Here is a 23,129-nt window from a genome sequence, read left to right as displayed (position 1 = left end):
TGCTGAAGCGGGGCCCCCTAGAGCCAGTTGCAATATCCATATCCAGGCAGCTTCCTAATATCTCCAGTGATGGACACTCTGCAACCTCTCTGAGTAATTTGTGCCAGTGCTCAGTTACTCTCACAGTGGAAAAGTGTTTCCTGATGTTCAGAGGGAACCTGCTTTGTTTCAGTTTGAGCTCATTGCCTCTGGCCCTGTCACTGGGCACCACTGAAAAGAGCCTGGCTCTGTCTTTGCATCCTCTCTTCAGGAATCTCTATACATTGATGAGATTCCCCCGAGCCTTTTCTTCTCCTAGCTGCAGAGTCCCAGCTCTCTCAGCTTTTCCTTGTAGGAGAGATGCTTCAGCATGTAAATCATCGTCATGGCCCCTCACTGGACTCTTTCCAGTAGCTCCATCTGTCTCTTGTACTGTGGAGCCCAGAACTGGACACAGTACTCCAGGTGTGGCCTCACTAGCACCGAGTAAAGAAGGATCACCTCCCTCAGCCTGCTGACAATACTTTGCCAAATGCAGCCCAGGGTACCATTTGCCATCTTTGTTGCAATGGTACTTTGCCGGTTCATGGTCAGACCTACGGTCCTTTTCTCCAAAGCTTTTTTCCAGCTGGGCACCCCCCAGCACATTGTGGTGCATGGACCCTGGCATACAAGATTGCATGGTGTTGTTCCTCCCCGGGACTTTTCATTTCCCATTGTTGAATTTCATGAGGGTCCTTTCAGCCCATTTCTCCAGCCTGTCCAGCTGCTGAACGGCAGCACAACCCTCTGGCATGTCAGCCATTCCTCCCAGTTTTGTGTCATCAGCAAATTTGCTGAGAGTGCACTCTGCCCCATCATGCAGATCATTAGTGAATTTCCACACATTTCTGATGGCCTTCACTAGGGTATTTCTTGAACTGAGGTAAGTTGTGTAGCCAGGGGTGTAAACTCAGGTTTCCAGAGTTTACCTACTCCTGGTTTGTTCAAAATAAACTTGATATACCTACTGCCTGACAAGAAACACCACTGAAATGAGGTCATTCGTCCTTGTATTTTGTATTACAGACGTGGCTGGAGTTTTTGTGTGTTGTCATGTCCTCCTGGCTGTGATTTGGTGTGAGTTGTAATGTGTCTCGTGCATGCATGCACATCATTTTTATAAACCAGCAACTCATGATTATTCCTGCATTTCTACCCTAACCTTAGCTGAAAGAGAAAATACCTGTGTAAGAAGTATATAAGAGCTTGTGTGCAGTAATGTGCTTTTAAGAAGAGCTGCCTGCTGTGGCAGCTTCTGAACCTGTAGTATGCATCTCCATGAGATGGCTTTCTGTGGTTTCAGATCAATTTCAGAAACTGAAATTGAAATTGATCAGAAATCTGAAATTGATATAGTGTGATGCACTTACAATCTGGATGTGGGGAGAGGTTGAAAATACAACTAGAAACAAGGAAAAGTGGCAGCCAGGAAAGGAGAGCTTGGCCACAGGATAGGAGGAATTAACATAGGAGGCGGGCAGAAGCTGCTTTTTTGATGGGCACAACTTTAATGCATGTTGTCATGTAGCTTCCATTAAAGTATCATTGACTTGGGGGGTGGCTGGGGTGTGGGATGGCGTGTGAAGGGCACCAGATGGTGCTAACAGCCAGTGCTGTATATAAACGCTGTATACGAAGGTGGTGTCATTCTGACCTTCTTGCCTCATCCATTGGCTGGGATGCCAGAGGATTGAAACATTTTGTAAGTTTTTGGAGTGGTTTGGTGGTTTGGTAATCAAAGACTGGAGCTGGTGTAAAGAACAATGTAGTAAGGAGCTTTCTCATTTGTTTTGTTTTTCTGGATTTGTTCTCTCTTTGTTCATCTAAGGAGAAAAAGATATTATTTGTGTAATTAACACGCAAATAGGTTGCTTACGAAACTGCAAGTTTCGACAGTAATGACCTTGAAGGTACTTTTCTGTAAGGTATAGACAGCAAGACTTCAAGACTTTGTATTGCAGCCTTCCAATCTGTTACTTCTAGGAAGGTGAGGTTATCCTGTCATCTTCTGTTGTTTTTCCCTCTCCTTCACACAAGATATCAGTTGCCACAGTATCATTTGTCACAGGGTATTTATTTACTAGGAATTCCTGAGTGGCCACCAAACAACCAATTGTATGAATCCATGCTGACTAAGGGAAAAAAGGCAAATAAATGACGTATCTCATAATTTGACATGTATGTAAGCTGATGTTGCTGCCAGAAACAGCAATAAAACCCTAGAAGGAGAACACAAGATAATCTTTCCTCTCTTGTATTCTGCTTAGACTTTGTTCTGACATACTTAAGAGCCCTTTTAAAATTCTTGTAGATAAGAAAGCATATTTTCAACACCCTAGATGAGATGCATATAGTTATTTAATACTGAGAGCTAGAGTAGCTTTACTTGTAATGAGATATTTCGATTGTTCAAAGGGTTTCCATTTTAATGGATATTACTGAAAATCAACTAGGATAATTAATTTAGAAACCTATGGCTGAGAAGCAATATGGTCTTTAATCACTTTTGTATGACCTAAACGAGGAAAAACGTGCTCAAATATTCATGAAGATGGGACTTATGGCTCTGAGGGTAAAAATCAGTGTAAATCACAATTTTGCAAAACTTCTGCCATCTAATATGTTTGGAACAGAGTACATGCATTGAAGTTTTAGGTATTTTAGTATGACTTCACTCTGTTGTGCACCTTTCATAAATTACAATCATGTAATCTTCAGTTTTAGATAAATGTATGAGACCATTTTTCTTGCCATGAGTTTACTGCATAACTGCATATTATTAAACATTTTAAATGTGAAATAATGTGGAGCATTTCAAAATGTACCATTCAAAGGTTCAAATAAACAGTATATTAAAGCACTTCATTTTTTTCATCTATTACTGCACATAAATTCAGTACAAAATATATTGTATTGGAGTTTTCCATTGTTTTTCCTTTTGTTACTTTTTTTTTTAATACATGTCTTTGTATTTGGTTGATTGGTAACTTTTGGTCTTGATAGTCACAGCTGTGCCTCGTCTGGCTTATACATATTTATTCTAAATGCTATGTGGTAAAAATCTTACTCCTTTGGGGCTGGTGGCTAGATTGCTATAGTGATCTTATTACTGTAATTTTTGCTTTACACAGTGGTTCAAAATTCTTTTCTCAGTAGTGATGTGTCCTTGCCATGTATACATAATTTCTCTGTGTGTTTCAAGGAAAAGCATTTCTAACTGCTGCCTTCATGTGGATAACTTGTCCTAGAATTTTAAGTATTCTTCTTCTGAAGGCTGTCTGCTGCACATATCTTTTCATTCTCCCTTTTTTTTTGGAAACAATTCCTACCTGGTGTATTTAATATATAATATTTGTGTATGTCTCAAACAGGTCATTAGTGCTTTTTTTTTCCTTTTAAAAGAAGTGGAAGTTTTTGGAAGAATGCAGTAAAATTTTTTAGTGTAAACAGTTAAGAGTGTAACATAGGAACAGGAAACTTGGTCTTCTGCCATTCATGCAATAGATAAACTAAAATATCTTCACCTGTTTTCCCTAGAAGATGAAATTAAATATAATGTAAAAGTAGCAGGAAACCTTTTCTATCTTCTATAACATTGTTAATTAATTAGGTTTCAATTTTGATCTGGAGGAACTAAAGCTAATCTTCTTGTCCTAGACCTAGTAACGTTTCAAAACCTTATCAACTGATTATACTCCAGAGGGGTTAAAATAGTACTAGCTTGCCTCATTATCTGCACTTGAAAATCTTCAGCTTGCTGTGCAAATCTATATTAAAGCCCCTTTAATGGGTCCAATTGAAAGAAGCATAATTCTACCTTCAAGCATTAATTAACACTAATAAATTTTTCTTAACTTTTGTACCTTCACCTGATTGTATTTTTCTTTGTAATAAAATGCCGTTATTAAATTAAGACAAATGTATACACACATTATTGCCATCTAAACACTTTATTTCCAGTAGCATATAACCTTGATTATTCTTGTGTAATGAGGGACATGAGGATAATTTCAGTAATAGGGAGTTTGGGTGAATGTGTCAGTAGTGATGAGATTATGTGAAGTTTATTAACTCTTTGGAAAAAAAAAGTTTCTCCAATGAATGAGATTTACAGATACTGCAAGCAAAGAATGTATTTTTTTTTCTTTAAAAAGATAAGTTAACTCAAGTGGTACGTTGGAAAAAGATTCAGCCTTCAGTGGTGAAACCTCTCTGTTTTATGTAGCCCCTTTGAACTGCATCAGTGAATTGTTATATGTCTTTGTGCCTTCCTGCTTGCTTATCTTTTAGTTAATTTTCTCATAAAATTAAGGGAAAGGAATCTTGTTAAGGAGCTGGTCTGAGTGAGAAAGATGGGGGGGGAAATGTATTTATTACTCAAATAGTTGAAAGTTGCTGATTCTGGTTTATTGATAGAAGGGTACCTGAGGTAGGTGGTATGATGACTATGGCTAATACCTGTGGGCTTGTTTGTCTGAAGAAATTAATAAGCTGTAAATTACAGTGTACCTTTACAGCTCATTAGTACTTCTGTGTGAATTCCCGGTAGGGATGCTTTCTTTGCAAGTTGAAAATGTGTTTCTGTAAGGTAGCTTACTCCATTTTGAGGAAAGAGTTTTCCTACTTAATCCGCAAAAAAGCAGCTACATTGGGTGATCATACAGATGTGCTATAAATTCATGCTTCATCTTTTCATTAATTTGCCTGCGTAGCCAAGCCTGAAGTTGGCTAAAGCTTCTGAATCTTTATTACTCAGCATTAGTGTTCTCAGTGATGTTTCTACAATGATAGCCTGAAATGATAGCTGCACTTGGATTAGACAGGAAAAAGTACACTAAGTAAAGAAATGTGATGTTTCTTGTCCTCTGCTATTCCACTGGTTTGAAATGCTCGATCCCTAAGTTAGTGGAACTCAATATCCAAGCCCGGAAAGAAGTGGGAGGTCATCTGTATGAACTTATTCATCGTCTGGGGAGTTGGGGTCTAGTTTAGGAAATTTCTTGTTCAATCCACTTAAGAATAGTTATTGTGTAGCCAATTAGTGTTGCAATAGGGTAGTCTTTTTTCTTGAGATAAAAATGGTTTCTAAAGCCATTGGAAACTGTTTTTACTGTAGAAGAGATTAACTTCTTAACTGTGTTCAGTACATTATCTGGTTGCTGTAGTGACACTTTTTTTTTTTTTTACATTGTAAAGTCAGTGTAGTTTTAAGAGGGTGAAGCTGGATTTTACTCCACCTTTAAGGATGTTCTTGATGAGGAATCTCTTCATATATCATGGCTTCTTACTTGAATACAGGCACTTTTCTTCAAGTTCAAGAAGATTGTTGTTCCTTAAGGACTAGGTAGCAGAAAGAACCATGCAGTGCCCTTTGAGAGTAGGTTCTGCCCTTACAAATCTGCTGACCACACTTAGGAAGGAGCTTGTCAGAAAAGGTGATGGTAGCAACAGCTGTTCTTTATTTACTACACCTGATCTGGCAGCATTGATGTATGTGAGTGTAATGAAATATTGCTGTGTCAGGAGTAGATGCTAGTAGGTATTGTTTTCTGCAGATCTCTCATAGTCATGTACACTTCAGAGACAGAGGCTAACTTACTCTGAGGACCTTCTATAGGCCTTGCTGAGGAGGAAAGTGTAGAAAAACAAAACCAACCCAGTTCATCAAGATTGTGCTCGTCAATGAAGAGAAGAGAAAAGCTTGTTTTAGCAGATTGTTGGTTTAGATTTGGTATTAGGAGAGAGTATAGGGAGTAAGAAGATACTTTGGATTTTCTGCTGCCTGATTTAGAGGGCTGGACTGCTGCTTTCCATAGATTGAAAATATAGGTGCTAAGACAAGAGGAACGAGTAGAGAAAGTATCAATTCATTGGACACTGCCGCTTTACAGTGCTGCGTTATACGTCGTATAGAAAATCTAGTCTGTCCTGGTGCAGAGAATCACTAGACAAAAGAGGAAAGAGGTTTATTTAGAGCAGCTGATGGTTAACGTGATGTTAGAGCTGTGGCAAGATGGTCAGATTATATTGTCAGTTCACTGTAGTTATCCTGAGAACTGTCCTATCCTCGTCATAGGAAAATGGACAGTTAATCTCTAAATCTATTGCATTACTGCAATACGTGCTGTACTGGGAGAGGTGCTGGATTTATTACAGAGCTACAGCTTTTCCTTTCGGCAGTGCTGTCTCACTTCCAAATTAGAGGTGTGTTTTTGTGAAAAAGTGCCTCTAAGTATTGCCCCTTTGCAGGGGGGCAAACTTATAGTGCACGTGCCAGAAACAGTATTTGGCTCCCTTGTCAATGCAAAAATGCAGCTGCTGGCAATGCTTGCTTGCACTATGCCTGTGCAGGGGTAAGAACCAGCAGAACGAATAAAAAGAACTGCAGGATGTTGTAAGCGGTGAAAAGAATAGTAGAGCTTTGTTTTTAGTGGGTGAGAGAAGGAACGTTCTACGATGTAGTTGTAAGGAGCAGCTTGAGTGGAATGAAGTGGTGCATATCATAAAAAAATTTTGTCACTTAGCAGGTTGCTGGCCAGAGATGGTTCCTTTGCTACTAGTGAAAGTGGAGTGCTACAGTTGCAAGACTGCCTGATACACTGTGTAAAGTCACAGTTTATTTCCACCACATGTTCAAATACTGAGAAGTTCTGTCAGGTGGTTCGATTAAGATAGCAAACTCTGCTGAAGACACCAAATTAATCACATAAGACAAGTCCAAAGAGGGCAATAGTGAACATGGTGTCTAAAATAGATTATACTGTTTGACCCTTCCTTAATCTATGGGTCAGGTGAGAATTCAGGAGCAAGACTGACTAGTGGTAGGGAAGTAAGTACATATTCCCCACCTGCAGGCTGAAGTCAGCTGCTCATATTTCTGGTCTCCTCTGTAGAACCATTTTACTTGATCCTCTTAAAGAGCTTTGAAGAATCTTAATTTTCTTTTCTTCCTTCTGCAAAAAAGAGTTGCCCTTTTTCTTCAGCACAGAAATAGTAGGTAAGCACATTTGAACACACAGTGCTTTAAGAGTGTTTTTCCTTGTATACATCTTTAAGTTACCATGCTTTATTTCACATCTATTATTGATAGAAATTGGCATTCAAAAATTCACATTCATTTTGGGAATGGATTTGCAGATGCCTGCTTGCAGCTTCATACTTCTTTTTCTCAGAAACAATTGTTTTGATTGTTTAATCTCAGGGAGTCCTGGAAAGCATGAGAAGAGATAAGGAAGAACTAATAAACTTCTGATTGTATGAAAATGAAGTGAGCTCCCCCACTTCAATTCTCTTCTTTGTGGTTGGATTTTTTTAATTTATTTAAGGTTGTTGTAGTATAAGGGCAGGTGTGAAAAATAGGAATTGCATTTTAATCCGTTATATGTCAGTTGCTAGTTTTCCTTGTTTTGTCTGTCCTTGTTAGGAGTCTAGTTCTAAGGTGAATATTTAACTATGAATACAGGCATCCTTTAGAATGATACTGTAGAATCAGGTAGCACTGCTGGCATTTTACTTTTGGAGCAGTATGGATTTAAAGATAACTTGTGTTTCATGTCATAACTAGCTAGTGTCATTTGGACTATGAAAGGACACCGTACAGACAGCAAAATGTAGCAGACGACTTCCATAACAAATGGTTACCTTTTCATGAATTATTTACATAGAACGTCTGTTCATCCTACATCTGAAAATAATTAAAGAATCTAATGAATAGTCATGAGGTGAAAGAGAGCTGATTTCTTTTGTTCATGGGTTTGTGTTTTTTTTCGTTTTGTGTTTTCCTTTATTTCAGAAGACTATATGAGAATATGACTGGGGATATTATTTGTTAAACATGTGTATGAATGTTCAAGTTTAGAACCGTGAGGATTAATAAAGTTGAAAAAAATCTAAAGAAAAATTTGGAGAAGCTAAATCAAGGAGAGCTATTAAATGTTACTGGCATATTTTTAGTGTTGTCTACTTATTGTTCAATTCCTGCTAGAAAAAAAAAGAAGGTTGGAAGGGAGGGGAGAAAGTTAGGAGTGTGGTAAGTCAATCACAACTACTTCATGGGGAAAAAGAGATGATGAAAGGGGGAGAATAAATATGTAAATCTTGAAATAGAAATTTTGAATAAAATAAGTTTAAAAGAAAATAATTTTTTCACATTTAGGTTGTAATAAAATAATTTCATTAATAAATTAATTTTGTTTCTTCTTAAGATGTTGGTATTTCATTAAAAGTCACTGCTTGGGGGAAAATACTTCAATTTTTCCTCAGTTCCAGATATTTTGTTTGTGGGTTGTTTTTTTTTAATGTGGTATATTAGAAGTGTACTACTGCACAATGAAAGCTTCTGACAAAGAATGTAATGAAGGAAGCACAGAATGTAATGTTTATATGTTACCCTGATCCATTTGGTAGTGGAAATCGAATGCATGTCCCTTCGTTGCAGTCATAGATGGACAATTTTAATATTGTGGTGCAGAGACTTGAGGTTCATTAAGTGCTTCAGCAGCCAATGACAGAAACAAGGTGTGTTGTTACATATCTGTATCGTTAGCAGCAGCAATGAAGGATATATGTTTCAGCTTTGCATTTCTGCTAGAATGATTTTTAGGGATTTTTTGGTAAACTATCAGTAGGTATTTGAGCTAACTTCTTGACATGAAATGAAGCCCTTATGTAGTATGTACATTTTATGAACTTGTATAGAGGTGGGAACTCAATACTGTTTCAGTACGATCAAATTTCAAACTGCAGAACTCTAAGTGGTATTCCACCCCTCCAACCCCCCCACCCAAATGTAAAAATTTGGAGAACACTTAATGCAGTAATAGCATGTACAGCTGTTCCATAGTCCTGATTGCATGCTTTTTGTGCAGTGGATTAAAAATTCTTTCACTGTAGACTAGAAGTTAAGTGATGATGTCTGCAACACCAAACGGTGCATAATTCCTGGTAGTTGCATCCTAACTCATATTCTTTTTGAAAACAGGCTCCTAACATTAAAAAATTATGTTTTTGTTGCTACTTTTACTGTCTCCATATGGTAGTATACTATCTAAATTCACATTGGATAAAAATGAAGTTTAATTAAAAAACTTTTTGTATATCTATTCACATGAAATATTGACAGATAATTATAACATCCTACTGCCATGAAAAGACTCTGAGGTGTTCAGAGCTAAGACAAAAAAAAAGACTATTTTCCCCCTTCGTCTTTGATCTGCATTTTTTGTAGCTCATTTTCTCAGTTTGACTTAGCATGTGATTTTGCTTCCTCTGCAGAGTGATATGAAGGTGTTTTAAAAAGTAATTTTGTCAGTAAACAATTTGACATTATTAGGGAAGAAAAAAAAAGAAGTATTGTGTTGTTAGCTAGAGATGGCATGGGAAGGGATAAAAATGAATTCTGGAATGACAGTCCACTTAAATATCAAAAGACCTGCTCCACCAGGTCACAGTATTTCTTTCTTTGTATGTACTCTTGCTTGGAGCATTCTGGGCTCCAGTGGTGTACAAGGGTTACTCTTTGATTCTTCTCAGCTAAACAAAATTATAAAATTATGTTCCTTTGGCTTTCATTAGAGCAAATTCACTTCTAGAATACAGTTTTCTTTCTTTATTTGGAAGTTTTTCTATAGAAAAACCTTTGGAAGCATACTTTAGTTGTCTTAATTATGCGAGTTTTTTAATAATTCTTGAGCACAAAGCTGTCAAAAGCCCACTGAACATTGCTTTTGTCCTGTTGCTTTCAAACAAGTACAATTGCAGTCAATGCAAAATGTACACTGAAATTGTTCTTGTGTAGCATTAGCCTGTCTTTTATGGTATTTAGACAAAAAAACCAGTAGGTACTGAGGGGATAGATGAATTCCTGATGAGTGTTTTTATCTGGTGAAGTCTGTCAAAATAACCTCATGTAGGAGGTTGTCCCATGTGTTGATCAGGTATGTTTATTTTTCTGCTGTTTCACTTGCCTATCAGAGTAGGGTAGACTTTTAGGAACACTGCTTGTATCCTCTGCTGTCTTTACTCTCTGCCATGCTTTAACCCCAGCCAGCAACTAAGCACCACACAGCCGCTCACTCTCTTTCTCCTCCCGCAGTGGGATGGAGGAGAGAACCGGAAGGGCAAAAGAGAAAACTTGTAGGTTGAGATAAAGATGGTTTAACATGTAAAGCAAAAGCCGCACGCGAAAGCAAAGCAAATGAAGGAATTAATTCACCACTTCCCATGGGAGGCAGGTGTTCAGCCATCTCCAGGAAAGCAGGGCTCCCTCAGGTGTAACAGTTACTTGGGAAGACAGACACCATCACTCCAAACATCTTCCCGTTCCTCCTCCTTCCCCCAGCTTTATATGCTGAGCATGATGTCAGCTGGCATCAGCTATTGCAGCTGCATCCCCTCCCAACTTCCTGTGCACCTTCAACCTACTTGCTGGCAGGGCAGAGTAAGGAGCAGAAAAGGCCTTGAGTATGTAAGCACTGCTCAGCAATAACAAAAACATTTCTGTATTATCAACACTGTTTTCAGTACAAATGCAAAACATAGCCCCATACTAGCTACTATGAAGAAAAATTAATTCTATCCCAGCCAAACCCAGCACACTGTCTTCCTCCTTTTATGCAAGGTAGTTCATAGGTGGAGGAAGCAAGGTGCAAATTATCAGCTGCATAGGCAAAGGCAGATGATAATTTACTTAATTATGTGTATATTAGAAATTTTTCTTTCTGACCCTTATTTCTACGCAGTCATGGCTCCCAAGTAATATTCCTGGTTTTTCCCCTTCTTTATAAACATATGAAATGAGCAGATATTACAGTAAAAGTTCAATTCATTTGGAGGAAGAAATAAAATTATACAAAGTGGTATGCAAAAAATTGCTTTGAAACGTAACAGGATTTTTTACATGTAGATATAACTTACCTAAATAATGTTTCACTACTGCTGCAGTAGATGACTTTGTAGACTACTCAGTTGAGTTTGCTGCTTAGTAATTGATATGGTGTATTTGCCTTTTTTTGATTTAAAGTCTTAAGTGGGTCAGTTGTGGAGATAAGTAGCTAGTGTGCAAGTGTGATTCAGGATAATCTGATTAAATTGCGAAGTATGCAAAGTAGCTTATTTGAGTTTAAAATTTCATCTCAGCAATATGGAACAAACATTTGAAATGGCTAGTTGCACTTTTGTACTTTCGTGTGTCCATTCATCCTCCAAATTGCTGGAAAACATCCCATTCCAAACAGAACCCAAAGATCTTTGATTTCACTTCAGAAATACACATACGCTTACCAGTTTCAACACAGTGTGTAGTGAAACTAAGTGGTAACACAATGTAGCTTGTGTACTGAAATATTAGATACCTTATAGAGCTGGGGCTGCACTTTGAGTTTTTGTGAGAGCGTTTATTAGTGACTTTTTAACTCTGGTAGAATGAATAGGCTCTTTCAGATAGGTAGAATTTCTAAGGGTGTTCATCAAATATAGACTTCATCTTGATAAATGTTAAACAAGTAGTAATGAGCTGAAAGGAAGACTCAAAGGAGACACTGACTGAAATTCTGTGAGGACCTGAGGAGTGGGAGGGAGGCAAACAAAATAACTGATGCTTCCCATGGTAATGTGGATTCATACCTTTTTAAAGATGCAACTAAATCATCTCTGCCAGCAGCAATTTGTTCCTGTAACTGTAATAATATACCTGAAAAGCAAATACTTTGCTTTTTGAATAGCAAAAATTGAGCCTGTTGTCTGGTAGGTTCAAAATATGAAAGAAGGGAGTCCTTAGTTAAGAAGAGATTTCTTAATTTCATTATCCCTTCCTTAATGTCTGCTGATAGCAAACTAGGCTGAGAAGGTTTATGCACTGGGTTATGTCTCTGAGAAAAATTTCATGTAAATTTCTGAATCTGAAATTCAGGTTTAGTTTTTCTTTGGAGGAAATGTAAGAGTGATTATGAATCTATAATCTTAGGCAAACTTTGACTGGGATGTATTCAAAGTGCCAGTGCTGTAGAATGAGTCTCTGTAGTGGAGTTACTTTATTTTTTATAATATAACTAAGCTATAGGTTTAAAATTAAATTACCAATTAAACACTGTTTTAAATACAAGCTAGTTCTGTGGGGGTTTTTTTTGTTTGCTTTGTTGGTTTGAATTAATGACATCTGAGGCAAAAATCCAAGATACAAGAATATGAGGTTTCTGCATTGTCTTTTGCTTTTCTCTCAATTTTTGTTCTTGTTTTTCCATTCTCTTCAGTTCACATTCACTTTCTTTTCCATGTTTTTAAAGACTGATGTTAGAAAATACATAATTTAGTATATTCTTTGAATATCCACTGTGGCTGCTGTCAAGTATGAGGTATAACAAAGACTTTTTTTTTTTTCCATGATAAAGTGAAATTTTTAGTGGGGGGAAAAAATATCCTTCATGCCGCCTTACGCTGTTTACTAAACATTATCTGTTCATGGTTGTTTGTTTTCAGTATTTGCTATACAAGATAGCTGGATTACATTACCTTTCTCATATGCTGAAGCAGTTGCAGGGCTTGTTCTTGCTTGGACATATTTTCTGCTATGTAGTGTGGTATGGTGTGGCTTTGGTTTTTTGAGGATTGGTTGGGTTTTTTTTTTTTTCATTTTGTAGAAATGTTACCATATTTGTAGCTGTGTGGATAGAAGTAGTGGTCAGAGAGATAAATTAAACTTGCTAAATATGGAGGAACAAAGTCTAGAAAAGATTTGGAGATGGTGGTAGGAGGAGAAATAGAACAATAAAAAAATTTGCAAGGAAGGTGATGAAGTGAGGAAAAATTGAAGAGGTCTACAGAAGAGAGGCAGACATTCAAAGTAATTTGGAAACAGTTACAAGTAACAAAAGTTAAAAAGTAAAAAATGAAACAAACAAGCAGGGAAAAATACAATCCACACAAAGAAAGAGTCATGTATATTTTTAATGACTAAGGCATTTGCTGAATACATAGACTTGCGATGTACTGTGAGCAACTTCCTTGTGCAGTGTGTGTGCTCTGGGTGCTGATGCACTGACACTGTTCAAGATGAGGAGCAAAGTCCCTTTACCCCTGCACAGCTTGCTTTGTATGCAGGGCTGCTACCTATAATACCTGTGTCTCTTGTGAGTGATGTGTTACTTGGAGTTTGGTGGTAACATCGTTCCTTTTTTTTGCCCTAATAGTTATATGTAAGTTTAAAATCAGTGGTTGTTGGATGTGACTTCAAATGTTTTATGTGTTTTTTCTCAGCATACTTTCATTCCTTTTCATGTCTGATATCCATGTGAACCAGATTTAAACATTTGGAGATTGAAAACCGTTATGTATCTTATCAGCAATGTTGTAGAATAATCTAAAGGTATATCTTTCTGTTGATAACTTTTTATGTTTCCGAACACATTTCATTTAGCTTGCATATTAAAGTTGCATGTTTGTCCTGAGATAAAAGTTTCTTCTGTTTCTTACTATAGTTACAATGTTACTGCCAGGACAATATTTTAGATAAATGCCATTTTGATTTAGGAAGGGAATGGACAAAACAGTATGTGGAATTAAAACAAACTCCTGAAGAAAACTACAGAGTTCTAATGTGCACCAAAGAGTGAAGGTGTTTTAATATGAATGTCAAAATAGAATACAAGCACCTGACACAGAAAGTTGAAGTTGTTTTTTTGGTGGCAGTGAGATTTTACTATGTGTGCATACACTAAATTGTTGTCTGTGTTGACCAGAGTTGTATTATTTTCCTTGAACTGCAAATTGAGTTAGATTTAATTCCCTTTTTACAACTATTTTGTAATGGGCTTTTTTGTTTAGTAGCAACAAGATACTCAGTTCCTCGTTTACGTTACTGTGTCATGTAGTCATGCAGTTTTGAGTATGATTAAAGTACTAATGAAGTGAAAATAATGCTATAAAACTCCATATATCAGATTGTTACATTCTATAGGTCTAAAATGCACAGTTCTAAAATCCAGTACATGCATGTTCTTTTACAATTGCTTTTTGTCTATTAACTGATTCTATTTTTTTTTAAATAAGAGACTCACAGGACAGCAGCAGGAGATAAACAACTTAATACAGAGAAAAATTGCTGTGGATGAGGAAAATGCCCGATTGAAGAATGAGTTCAGTAACTTGAACCAGAAATTTAAAGATAAAAGTCAAGAACTTAAGGTATACTGACTTGTACATGGTTTCATAAGACTGTAGCTTTGAAGTAGTTCTTTAAGCAGTGTCAGCCTTTGTGGCACAGAAAGTGACAAGCTTGGAGAAGAAAAATTGCCTTAGGCCTTGCTATACCTTACCATTTTCTCACATACCAACTCCGAGGAAGATGCTTTAAAGCCAAGAATCCAAGCTTTATAACTTTCAGATAAATAGTTAATGATGGAAATGGAGCAAAGAAAGTAGGAGCGTGAAGATGTGGCTTCTTGTAATTAGATTCTGGTGGGACTGGCATTATTAATTGATAAAGCCGAGGTCTGGGAGGATATGTCTGTGTGGGTCTCAAAAATAGCTGGGGACAGCATCAAAGGCAGCTTGATCAATTAATGGGCTCTTTGCAAATGTGTACTCATCAAAGCTGTCATGCAGCTAAAAAATATGACCCTTCCACCTGCATGAAAGAGGCCAATAAAAGTGCACAGGTGACCTTGGCCATCAAATATAGAAGAAGCTGCTGTGAGGGTAAAACTGCACAGTTTATATTTGCTGATTAGTTCTCACTTTTTTGTTTATCGGCCCTTATGGTACTGTTCTACAGGACACTGAGGAGTGTGCACAGAAGAAGGAAGAGCAAAACAGACTGGTTATAAAAAACCTGGAGGAGGAAAATAAGGGATTAAATACATGCTGTGCTGACCTGCTAAATGACCTGGAGAAACTGAGGAAGCAGGAGGCACAATGGAAAACAGAAAAATCTGGCAACGATGCCAGAATAAAGGTACGAAGTGGAACGGACTCCTGGATGTTATTTCAGAATTAACTTCTCCAGACATTTGCACTACAAGTTATTTTCTTTAAAAAACAAGTTATATATTCAAATCTACCAGTGGGGACTTGCATTCATTTACATTCCTTCACTTAAAACCCACAGCTTTTTAAAAATTGATGTTGCAAAGCAGGAATCTGACTTCAAATAGTCATCTTAAAATGTAATCATTAAAAAATAAAAGATACTGTATTTTAAGATAAAATATATATGTGTGTAAAATAATAAAAGCTTGAAAGTATTATCATTCACAATTTTTTCTCAATGTATAATTTACTTACCTATAATTTGATTGCAGTAGACTTGATATTTATTGTTTTGGAAGAACACTTTAAAACTTTAACTGCAGTTTTGAATAAATTGTGTCCTAGCCTCCAGAGGGCTCCACTCTGTGAGAGGCCTTATTACTGCATATAATATATTAAAAAGTTATTTTCACTGTTTACGATAAAATGAAAAAGGAAATAATTGAATACATTGTACAGAATATTGTGAATTCTTATTTAAATTATACTTTATCTTGTTTGCTGGTGAAAAATGGCAAGTTCTTTTTAAATTCCTGTAAGAAATAAGCCATGAACATGGTGTCAAAGTGTTTGGCTGCTTATATACACACCTATGTAGTGGATTCTTTTTATTTACATGGCTAATGAACACTTGCAACACTCTGCTCTTTCACACTATCAAAGTACATGACCTTCTGGTATATTCAGTGTGGTGACTGACTAACTGACATCTTGCCCAGAAGCATCTTTTTTCCTCCACTAGCAATTCAATGGTTTTGGTGACACTTCTGATTGTTGTGCTGATGGAAACCCTTTGCAAAGAGCTTCATTCAGATCTGTGAACATGGGAAGTAAAGTCCTTGCAAATTGCGGTCTTTGGAGTGGATGTGATGAAAGAATTATAGGATTCCCAGGACAACGAATGGTTTGTTGATACTTGAGGGAGAAAATCTAGAGTGTATACTAAACTGATTTAATAATTTTCAAGTTGTCAGATGTAGTGCTTGTAGTATTGCATAAATTATTGAAAATCATTGTCATCCACACCTTCAGTGAAAACAGGCAGAATAATTTTTGATGTATCTGTCTTCCTGGCTGATAAGTCATGCTGAAGAGAGGAAGGTGTGTCACAGCCATGTGATGGGAATAAGTAGTGTTGGTGTTTTGGAGTGGGGTCACAAGCAGGTCAAGATGGTGCCTAGAGCATGGCAGAGGTAACTTCTAGAAGTGGGTATTCTCTGAGCCAACCAGGAATGACACACAGCTGGATCTGCTGTTTACAAACAAGGAAGAACTGATTAAGGGGAATAATAATCAATGTCAGCCTTGGCTATAGTGACTGTGAAATTGCGAAGACCAAGATCCTGAGAAGATGAAGGAAGGAGAGTAGCACAGTACAGACCTGGAATTAAGTCTTCAGCTTGTACAGGGAGGTGGTAGGTGGAATCCCATGAGAAGCAGCGTTTAAAGATAAAAGAGTTAATGAAAATTATCAAATCTCTAAAGACAGCTTCCTCCAAGCCCAAGTGTGGTCCACCCTTATACTCAGGAAAACAAGTGGATGTATCAGGAGACCAGGTTGGCTAAGCAGCTAATACCAATCACCAACCCCAGTGGAGGATGAGGATGGAAAGCAATATTCGGGAAGTGGAAACAGTGAAAACTACAAAGGGGGAGTTCGGAAACATTGTCTGGGCACTGAAGCATGGTGGTGGCCTACCTACAGTTGAGACTTGCAAGTGATGACAGATATAACATGAGTTTCTTGCACTACTTCAGTAGTAAAAGGCTGAACAAGAAAAATGGCCTGCTGCTGAAAGGGAAGGATGAATTGGTGACAGCAGGTAATAGATACAGCAGAGGTACTGAATGTTGTCTTTGCCTCAGTCTTCTCCAACAAGATTCCCCCAAGCAGTTGTTCCTAGAGGCAGAATTCAAGGAGAAGTACTTGAGTGGATTTTTTGGGAGATAACTTGAGAGAACTTGACTAGTACACATCCATTGGACCAGCGAACTGCAACCAAGGGTGCTGAGAGAGTTGGCTGATGCCACTGTCAGGCTGCTGCCTGTCATCATTCAAAAGTAGTTTAGAGATCAGGGGAGGTCCCTAATGAAAAGGATAATCAAGGAACAAAGGTTGGTCTCACTCGAGTCCCTGGGAATATTATGAAGAAAGAAGTCTTGGAAGTAATGAGAAACTGACTAGAAACAGTCATGTATTTACCAAGAGTGAATCGTTCCTGAGCAACCTGATGTCTTTTGTGATAAAACGATTGTGTCTGTGGACAAGAGGAGAGCTTGGATGTGATTGACCTTAACTTTAGCAAGTTTTTTGATACAGTCTTGCTGTATTCTTGTACCCAAGTTAGGATGTTACAGATGGATAGGTGGACAACATGTTTAAAAGAACTGTTTGGATGTTTGGGTTCAGAGGGCTGTGGTTAGTGGGTTGTACTCTGTCTGTAGGCTGGTAATAAGTGGTGTACTGCAGGATCTATCCTGGACCTGTCTTGCTTGAAATTGTTATCAGTGACCTAGATGAAGGGACAGCAGGCATGCTTGTCAAGCCTGCAGATGACACCAGGCTGGGGGGAAGTTTATGTGCTGAGGTCTCTGCTGCCATCAAGGGGTACCTTGACAGAAATGGGCCAACAAGAGCCTTAACCGGGACAAATAATGAGCATTGCCCTAAGAAGGCAGAGCCCTGTAGCCATACAGGGGCCAGGGATCAGCTTTGGGGACAGCCCTGGGCACTGGTGGGCACTAGCAGTGCCTAGAGAGGAATGAGGCATGGTCCCGAGAGCCAGGGGAGGAATTGACCCCCTCTGCTCAGTACTTTAGATACTGCACCAATGTTTGCATGCAGTACAAGAAAGGCATCAGTAAACTGGCTGTAGGTGAGACAGTGGGGCTGGAGACCTTACCTTGTGAGAAGAGGCTGTGGGCTGGACTGCTTCAACCAGGAGAAGGGATGGCTCTGGGGCAGTGGCCATCCAACAGCATCTGTGGCACCAACAGGAGAGGATGGAGGAGATGCAGCTGGGCTTTTCACAGCTTTGCTTGGCAGAAGGGTGAGAGGCAGCACAAGCTGAAACGGGAAGAGCTGAGGCTGGAGATAAGGAGAAGCCTTTTTCCAAGGAGGACAGACCAGGAGTGGGGTTGAGGCCCATGGAGGTTGGGCCGTCTCCATCCTTAGGACATGTCAATTCCTGACTTTGTAAAACCTTGAGCAGCTTGGTCGGAAGCCCTGGCTGAACCTGCTTTAGGTAGGGGCTGTGACTAGAGACCTCCCCAGGTCCCTATCAGACTTCATGTGTCCATGGGTCTGATACCCCAGCTTCTGCCCCCCTTTATTGTTTTTTTTTTTTTTCCTCCTTCTGTGATGTGAGACAAGTGGCTATATGCTAGTGGACAGAGTTAGGTGAAGTTGATTATCACAAGAGACTATTGCAAAGATTGAGAAGCATATTACTTACCATCTGCAGGAGGGAAATGTTATATTTGACCTCTAGGAAGTAGTAATAAGTTGTCACATTTTTTATCAACATTTTGTAAAATAATAATTGATAAAAACACACAAAGTTATTTCTGTAGTTCATCACTGTTTTTAAAATATACTCTTCCTGTAAATATTTGCTTGAAAATTTAAGTTTGGTTGAGTTAATTTCTCCCTCTGTTCCTGACATTCCACATTTCTATTACTTGACACTTGAGAATCAATATTGGATGCCAGATTGGCTCTTAACAAGATGCTTGTAAACAATAAAGAATAATAATTTCCTTATCCACAGAGACCAAATACAACATTATCACACTACACGATATTGGGCTGCAGATGATGTTGTAATATATACACCCCAATATAACATGTCCCTGAAATGCTTTTAAAAAGTAATTTATGAGCAAATTCAATAATGAAATTGTGTTGTTGTTCTCAAGTGATTGTAAAAATGGTTCTAGATAAAAATAATTTGAATTTGGAAATTATATCCCGTTCTGAAAGTCAGTTCTGCCTCTCAGCCTTCAGTTTTGGAGTTGAACCAGCATCTCTTTTTGTACGTGTTTTCAGTAAAAACCACTATATTTAACAATATAGTAGATGATATTTTATACAGACAATATTCATGTTAGTCTCCTATGTCTGTGGAAGAAAAAAATGAAATCTTATCAATGTAATCTACCCCAACATTTTTCTTAAAATGTGTATTAGATGGTAGAAGTGCTAGGTCTAAGTAACAGATTCTTCTTTTGGAAAAGTGGCACTCTGTTCAGAGACTGAACTAAGTGTTAGTAGCCCTTTTTATTTTCAGTCCTTAAACCATTTTGTGTGCAGGAAAGTGTCACTTGTCACATGTAAATACTGGTTGTTTCCAGACCTACTATAAGCTGAATTGGGGTATAAAATTCACCTTTTTCAAATTGAGAGGAAAAGCTTCTATGGCTAGTTTGTCCCTTTAAGGAATACTTCTTTAACGATTTGCCATATTAGCCAAAATCTGTGTGACGCAGATTAACACGAAGAAACCTGATAAGGTGGCTAAAAGGGTGGAAATTGTCATTTACTGTTTGTCTTTCCCATATATACCTTCATATAAGTAATGCACAATGAACAAAAAGTTAACATAGGGCTTTGCTTTCTGTCTCAAAGTAGTTCTTGAGAATTATTCTTCTGTGCTTCCCAGGGTTTATGTCAGCTTTCTGTATCTCCTGAAAGAGCACAAGTGGAAAAGCTGTCAATCAGCCACCTTACGCATGGATGTGTCTCCATATTTAAGAACGAATTAGGCGTTGTTCTTTGGTTGGAGGTTACTTAAGTTATTGTTTAATAATAATGTATATTTTCCCAAACTCGACAGTCACAGGTGGTTTTGTATGTAGACACAAAAAAAGTCAGACTGGCAGATTTTAAGTGGACCTGACCTAAAAGATAGTGGAATTGCTTACTGTTTTGTTTTGTTTTGGTTTTTTTTTTTAGTTGGCAAAGTACTTTTTCAAGTTCCTAAAGTCTGAAGGTGGAGGCTTTTAAAGAAAGAGGGAGAAGTTTTTTTTTTTTCCCTTTTAAAATGAAACATTTTGAGAAACAGCCATCTCTCGTCAAGAGGAGCCTGGGATTTTAGTTCCACTGAAAAATGAGAGTCTTATTGAGATGGGACCTTAAAAAAATGGTCTCACTTCTGTCTTAATACATAGCAAGAAAAAACATGAAAATAAAGACATTGTATTTGAAATGAAAATAAAGACATTGTATTTGAAATGTGATGATCTAAGGGTTTGAAGCTACAAGTAACAAAACCTTAGTGTTAATTCACAGTGGGTCCATAATCTGTGCACAACTCTGCTGCCAAATGCCTTGTCTGTGTGTTATGCTTTTCATGTTTCAAGTTCTTTTAAATTCACCTTTTCTCTGATTTTTCTGAGTTTATAGTTCCTGGGCTTGAAGTGATTAAAATATTCCTGTAATGTTTTACCTTAAATTATTATTCTGCTATTTATCTTAATTTTATTTTGGTTAGGATCACCATGTTTCATGCTTAGAAATAATCACTATACTTATTTTTCGTGCTTCACTTTCAGTTATAAAGAAGTATCATATCTTTTAACATGTCTTGTAGTTTTCTCTAAAATAAGCATTTTCTTCCTCATATAACTGAATTATTTAGATATTTTGACTTACTGAATTTTAAATAGTACTTACTTTGCTTTTATATGTTTTAAAACATTGAATTCTAAACAGTCCGTATGTACAATTGAAATTAGTTTTAATTTGAAAATCAGGTTTGGGAGAATTTATATTTAGCAAACTTTCAGTTTGCATGTTTATACCATGAAACTACCTTCTTGGCTACTGTATCAACTAAAAAGCAACATAATAAATTCCGTGTGATTTTAAAAAATGGAGGTACTCAGACATTGAGTGTAAAAGATTATAGATTATTTCATATTCTTGGATTTCTGATTTACGTACAAAAGCTCTACTGAATGCCTCAATATATGATATTTCAGCATATAAGCTGTTTGTATAACCAGTCCCTCCTTGCCCCTTTTTTCATGTTTTGCCCTTTTAGTAATGATTCTGATTTCCAAATAAAGTCAAGGTTTCAAAATCTATTCAAAAGTTTGAACTGATTAATTTGTTATTTGAAATAAAAATTTGAAGTCAACATTTGTCACAAATAGGGTGAAGTACTGAAAGATACTTTTTTCTATTTTTAAATTTTGCTATTCTGTAACTTCTGAAGTTGTATTTATGACAAAATCATTTGTTACCTATACTTTGTATTGTACCCTGCAATGGGTGATGGGAACTTAAGCATTGGTAAGATGAGATTTTTTTTTAATCTCTACCATGAAAAACCTCTGCAACTGTATAGTGTGCTGTGAAAGATAGGCAAATAGGATTTATTCACAGAAAATGTGAACAATTATGATTTTTGTTCACATATACAATAACTTCTAGCTGCTATGGAAAAAAAAAAAACCACTGAGGAGAAACCCTAAGATTATTTGGCTGCAAGTTATAAATACCTTTTTACACTTTAGACTGGTGTTAGGAAAAATTTCTTTACTGAGAGAGTCATCAAACATTGTCATGACAATTGACATTCCAATGTCAAACACTGGAACAAGCTGCCCAGGGAGGTGGTAGAGTCCCCATCACTGGAAGTGTTCAAAAAACGGGTAGATGTGGCACTTCAGGACATGGTTTAGTGGGCATGCTGGTGTTGGGTTGATGGTTGGACTTGATGATCTTAAAGGTCTTTTCCAACCTTAATTATTCAGAATGAACTGTCTCCTATCGTTCTGAAATTTATTGTTACCTGAGAAAAAACAATTTTTGCTACCCAGCCATGAGATTGAATGATGACTCATTAGTCAGGTACACCAGGTATATTTCCTGAGATTTATCATAAATAGTTTTTCAACCTCATTCACTCATGAATTTTGCTGTTTCCTCACATTATTTTTACTGTTATTAACAGGACACGATAATGATTGTCTATATTGAAAGAATTTGATTGTAGTACACTTCTGATACATCCAAATATGTTTAAGACATTTTAATGCTATTTTAAAGAGAGACAATTAATTACACACTTTTCAGTTATAAAAATGTTTTGATACCTTCAATATTTGAGGCATCTTTGCTGAAAGGGAAGAATGTGCATTTATTTCTTTTAATTAAGTCTGTGTGTAAATGGAAGATAAACTAATATACTGTTATCAGTAGATTAGGGATGCTATCCTGCTAGGAAGTATTTTTTTAAAATTATTGATGAATCCTGGAATATTTGCCTTACTGAGAACAAGTGATTGTGTCTGAGTAGCATAATACCAAAGCAGGTCTAAGGCCATTAACACCCTCTGAAACTCTGCTCTAGATATTGATGTAATATTTCTGTTCCCATTCTTGCCTCAAAACACTCTGGGAGAATAGTCATACGAAGCTTCTTAAAGATTGAAGTACTCTTCTAAGCTGCTAAACCTCCAGAGAACTCTAGTAAGGTCACTATGTAGAGATTGAAATCTTGCTTGAATAAGCTGCCTTGCTGCTGTATTTCCCAGATATACCTTCACACTTTGCTGACTAACTGCTATAGTAAGGCTTACTCTAGGCAAACTACAAAAAGGTAAACTATTGCTTGTTTACATTGTTTTCTACAAGCATTTCTGGAACTTTTCTTGTATGCTACTTTTTTTTCCTGAAGAAAGTATTCCTTGCACTGAATTAGAAGGGCAAAATCAGAGCAGATTTAACAAGCAGTCTCAAAAGTGAATCTGTATCCATGATTCTTAGTTCATGTGTGCAATTTTTTGCAATTTTTGGAGAACTTAATGAATGTAGAGCTGCTTTTTGTTAGGAGTAGGTTTTTTCTGTTTGATTTCTACACAGAAAACAAGGTTAATCAGTAGTTAGTGTACTATTGCTTTGCAAGTGTTAGATTTAGGATTCCCCTTCCACATGCAGCAAACAAATGAATTAAGGAAAACTTCCTACAGTAAAGAATAAGTGGCCACCTAAAATTTGAAATAGACCTTTTTTCCTGGTATTTCACATTTTTTGTGTACACACACATGCACATATACCTATACATATTTGCTTAGCCCAC

At 37.2% G+C, this 23,129-nt stretch overlaps 1 protein-coding gene across 1 annotated transcript in view; it reads left to right on the top strand.

Annotated features, from left to right (window-relative positions):
• Positions 1 to 23,129, top strand: part of LOC104617822 (centlein-like) — a gene marked incomplete at both ends in the record, with an annotated part of 76,930 nt that overhangs the window by 1,195 nt on the left and 52,606 nt on the right. The window contains 2 exons of the mRNA XM_010283243.1: positions 14,065 to 14,199; positions 14,789 to 14,968. Coding sequence (XP_010281545.1) covers positions 14,065 to 14,199; positions 14,789 to 14,968 — 315 coding nt within the window. The remainder of the gene's footprint in view (positions 1 to 14,064; positions 14,200 to 14,788; positions 14,969 to 23,129) is intronic.

The sequence above is a fragment of the Phaethon lepturus genome, unplaced genomic scaffold (assembly GCF_000687285.1).
Source record: "Phaethon lepturus isolate BGI_N335 unplaced genomic scaffold, ASM68728v1 scaffold8183, whole genome shotgun sequence".
NCBI lineage: Eukaryota > Metazoa > Chordata > Aves > Phaethontiformes > Phaethontidae > Phaethon > Phaethon lepturus.
This window is presented reverse-complemented; position numbering and strand designations above follow the sequence as displayed.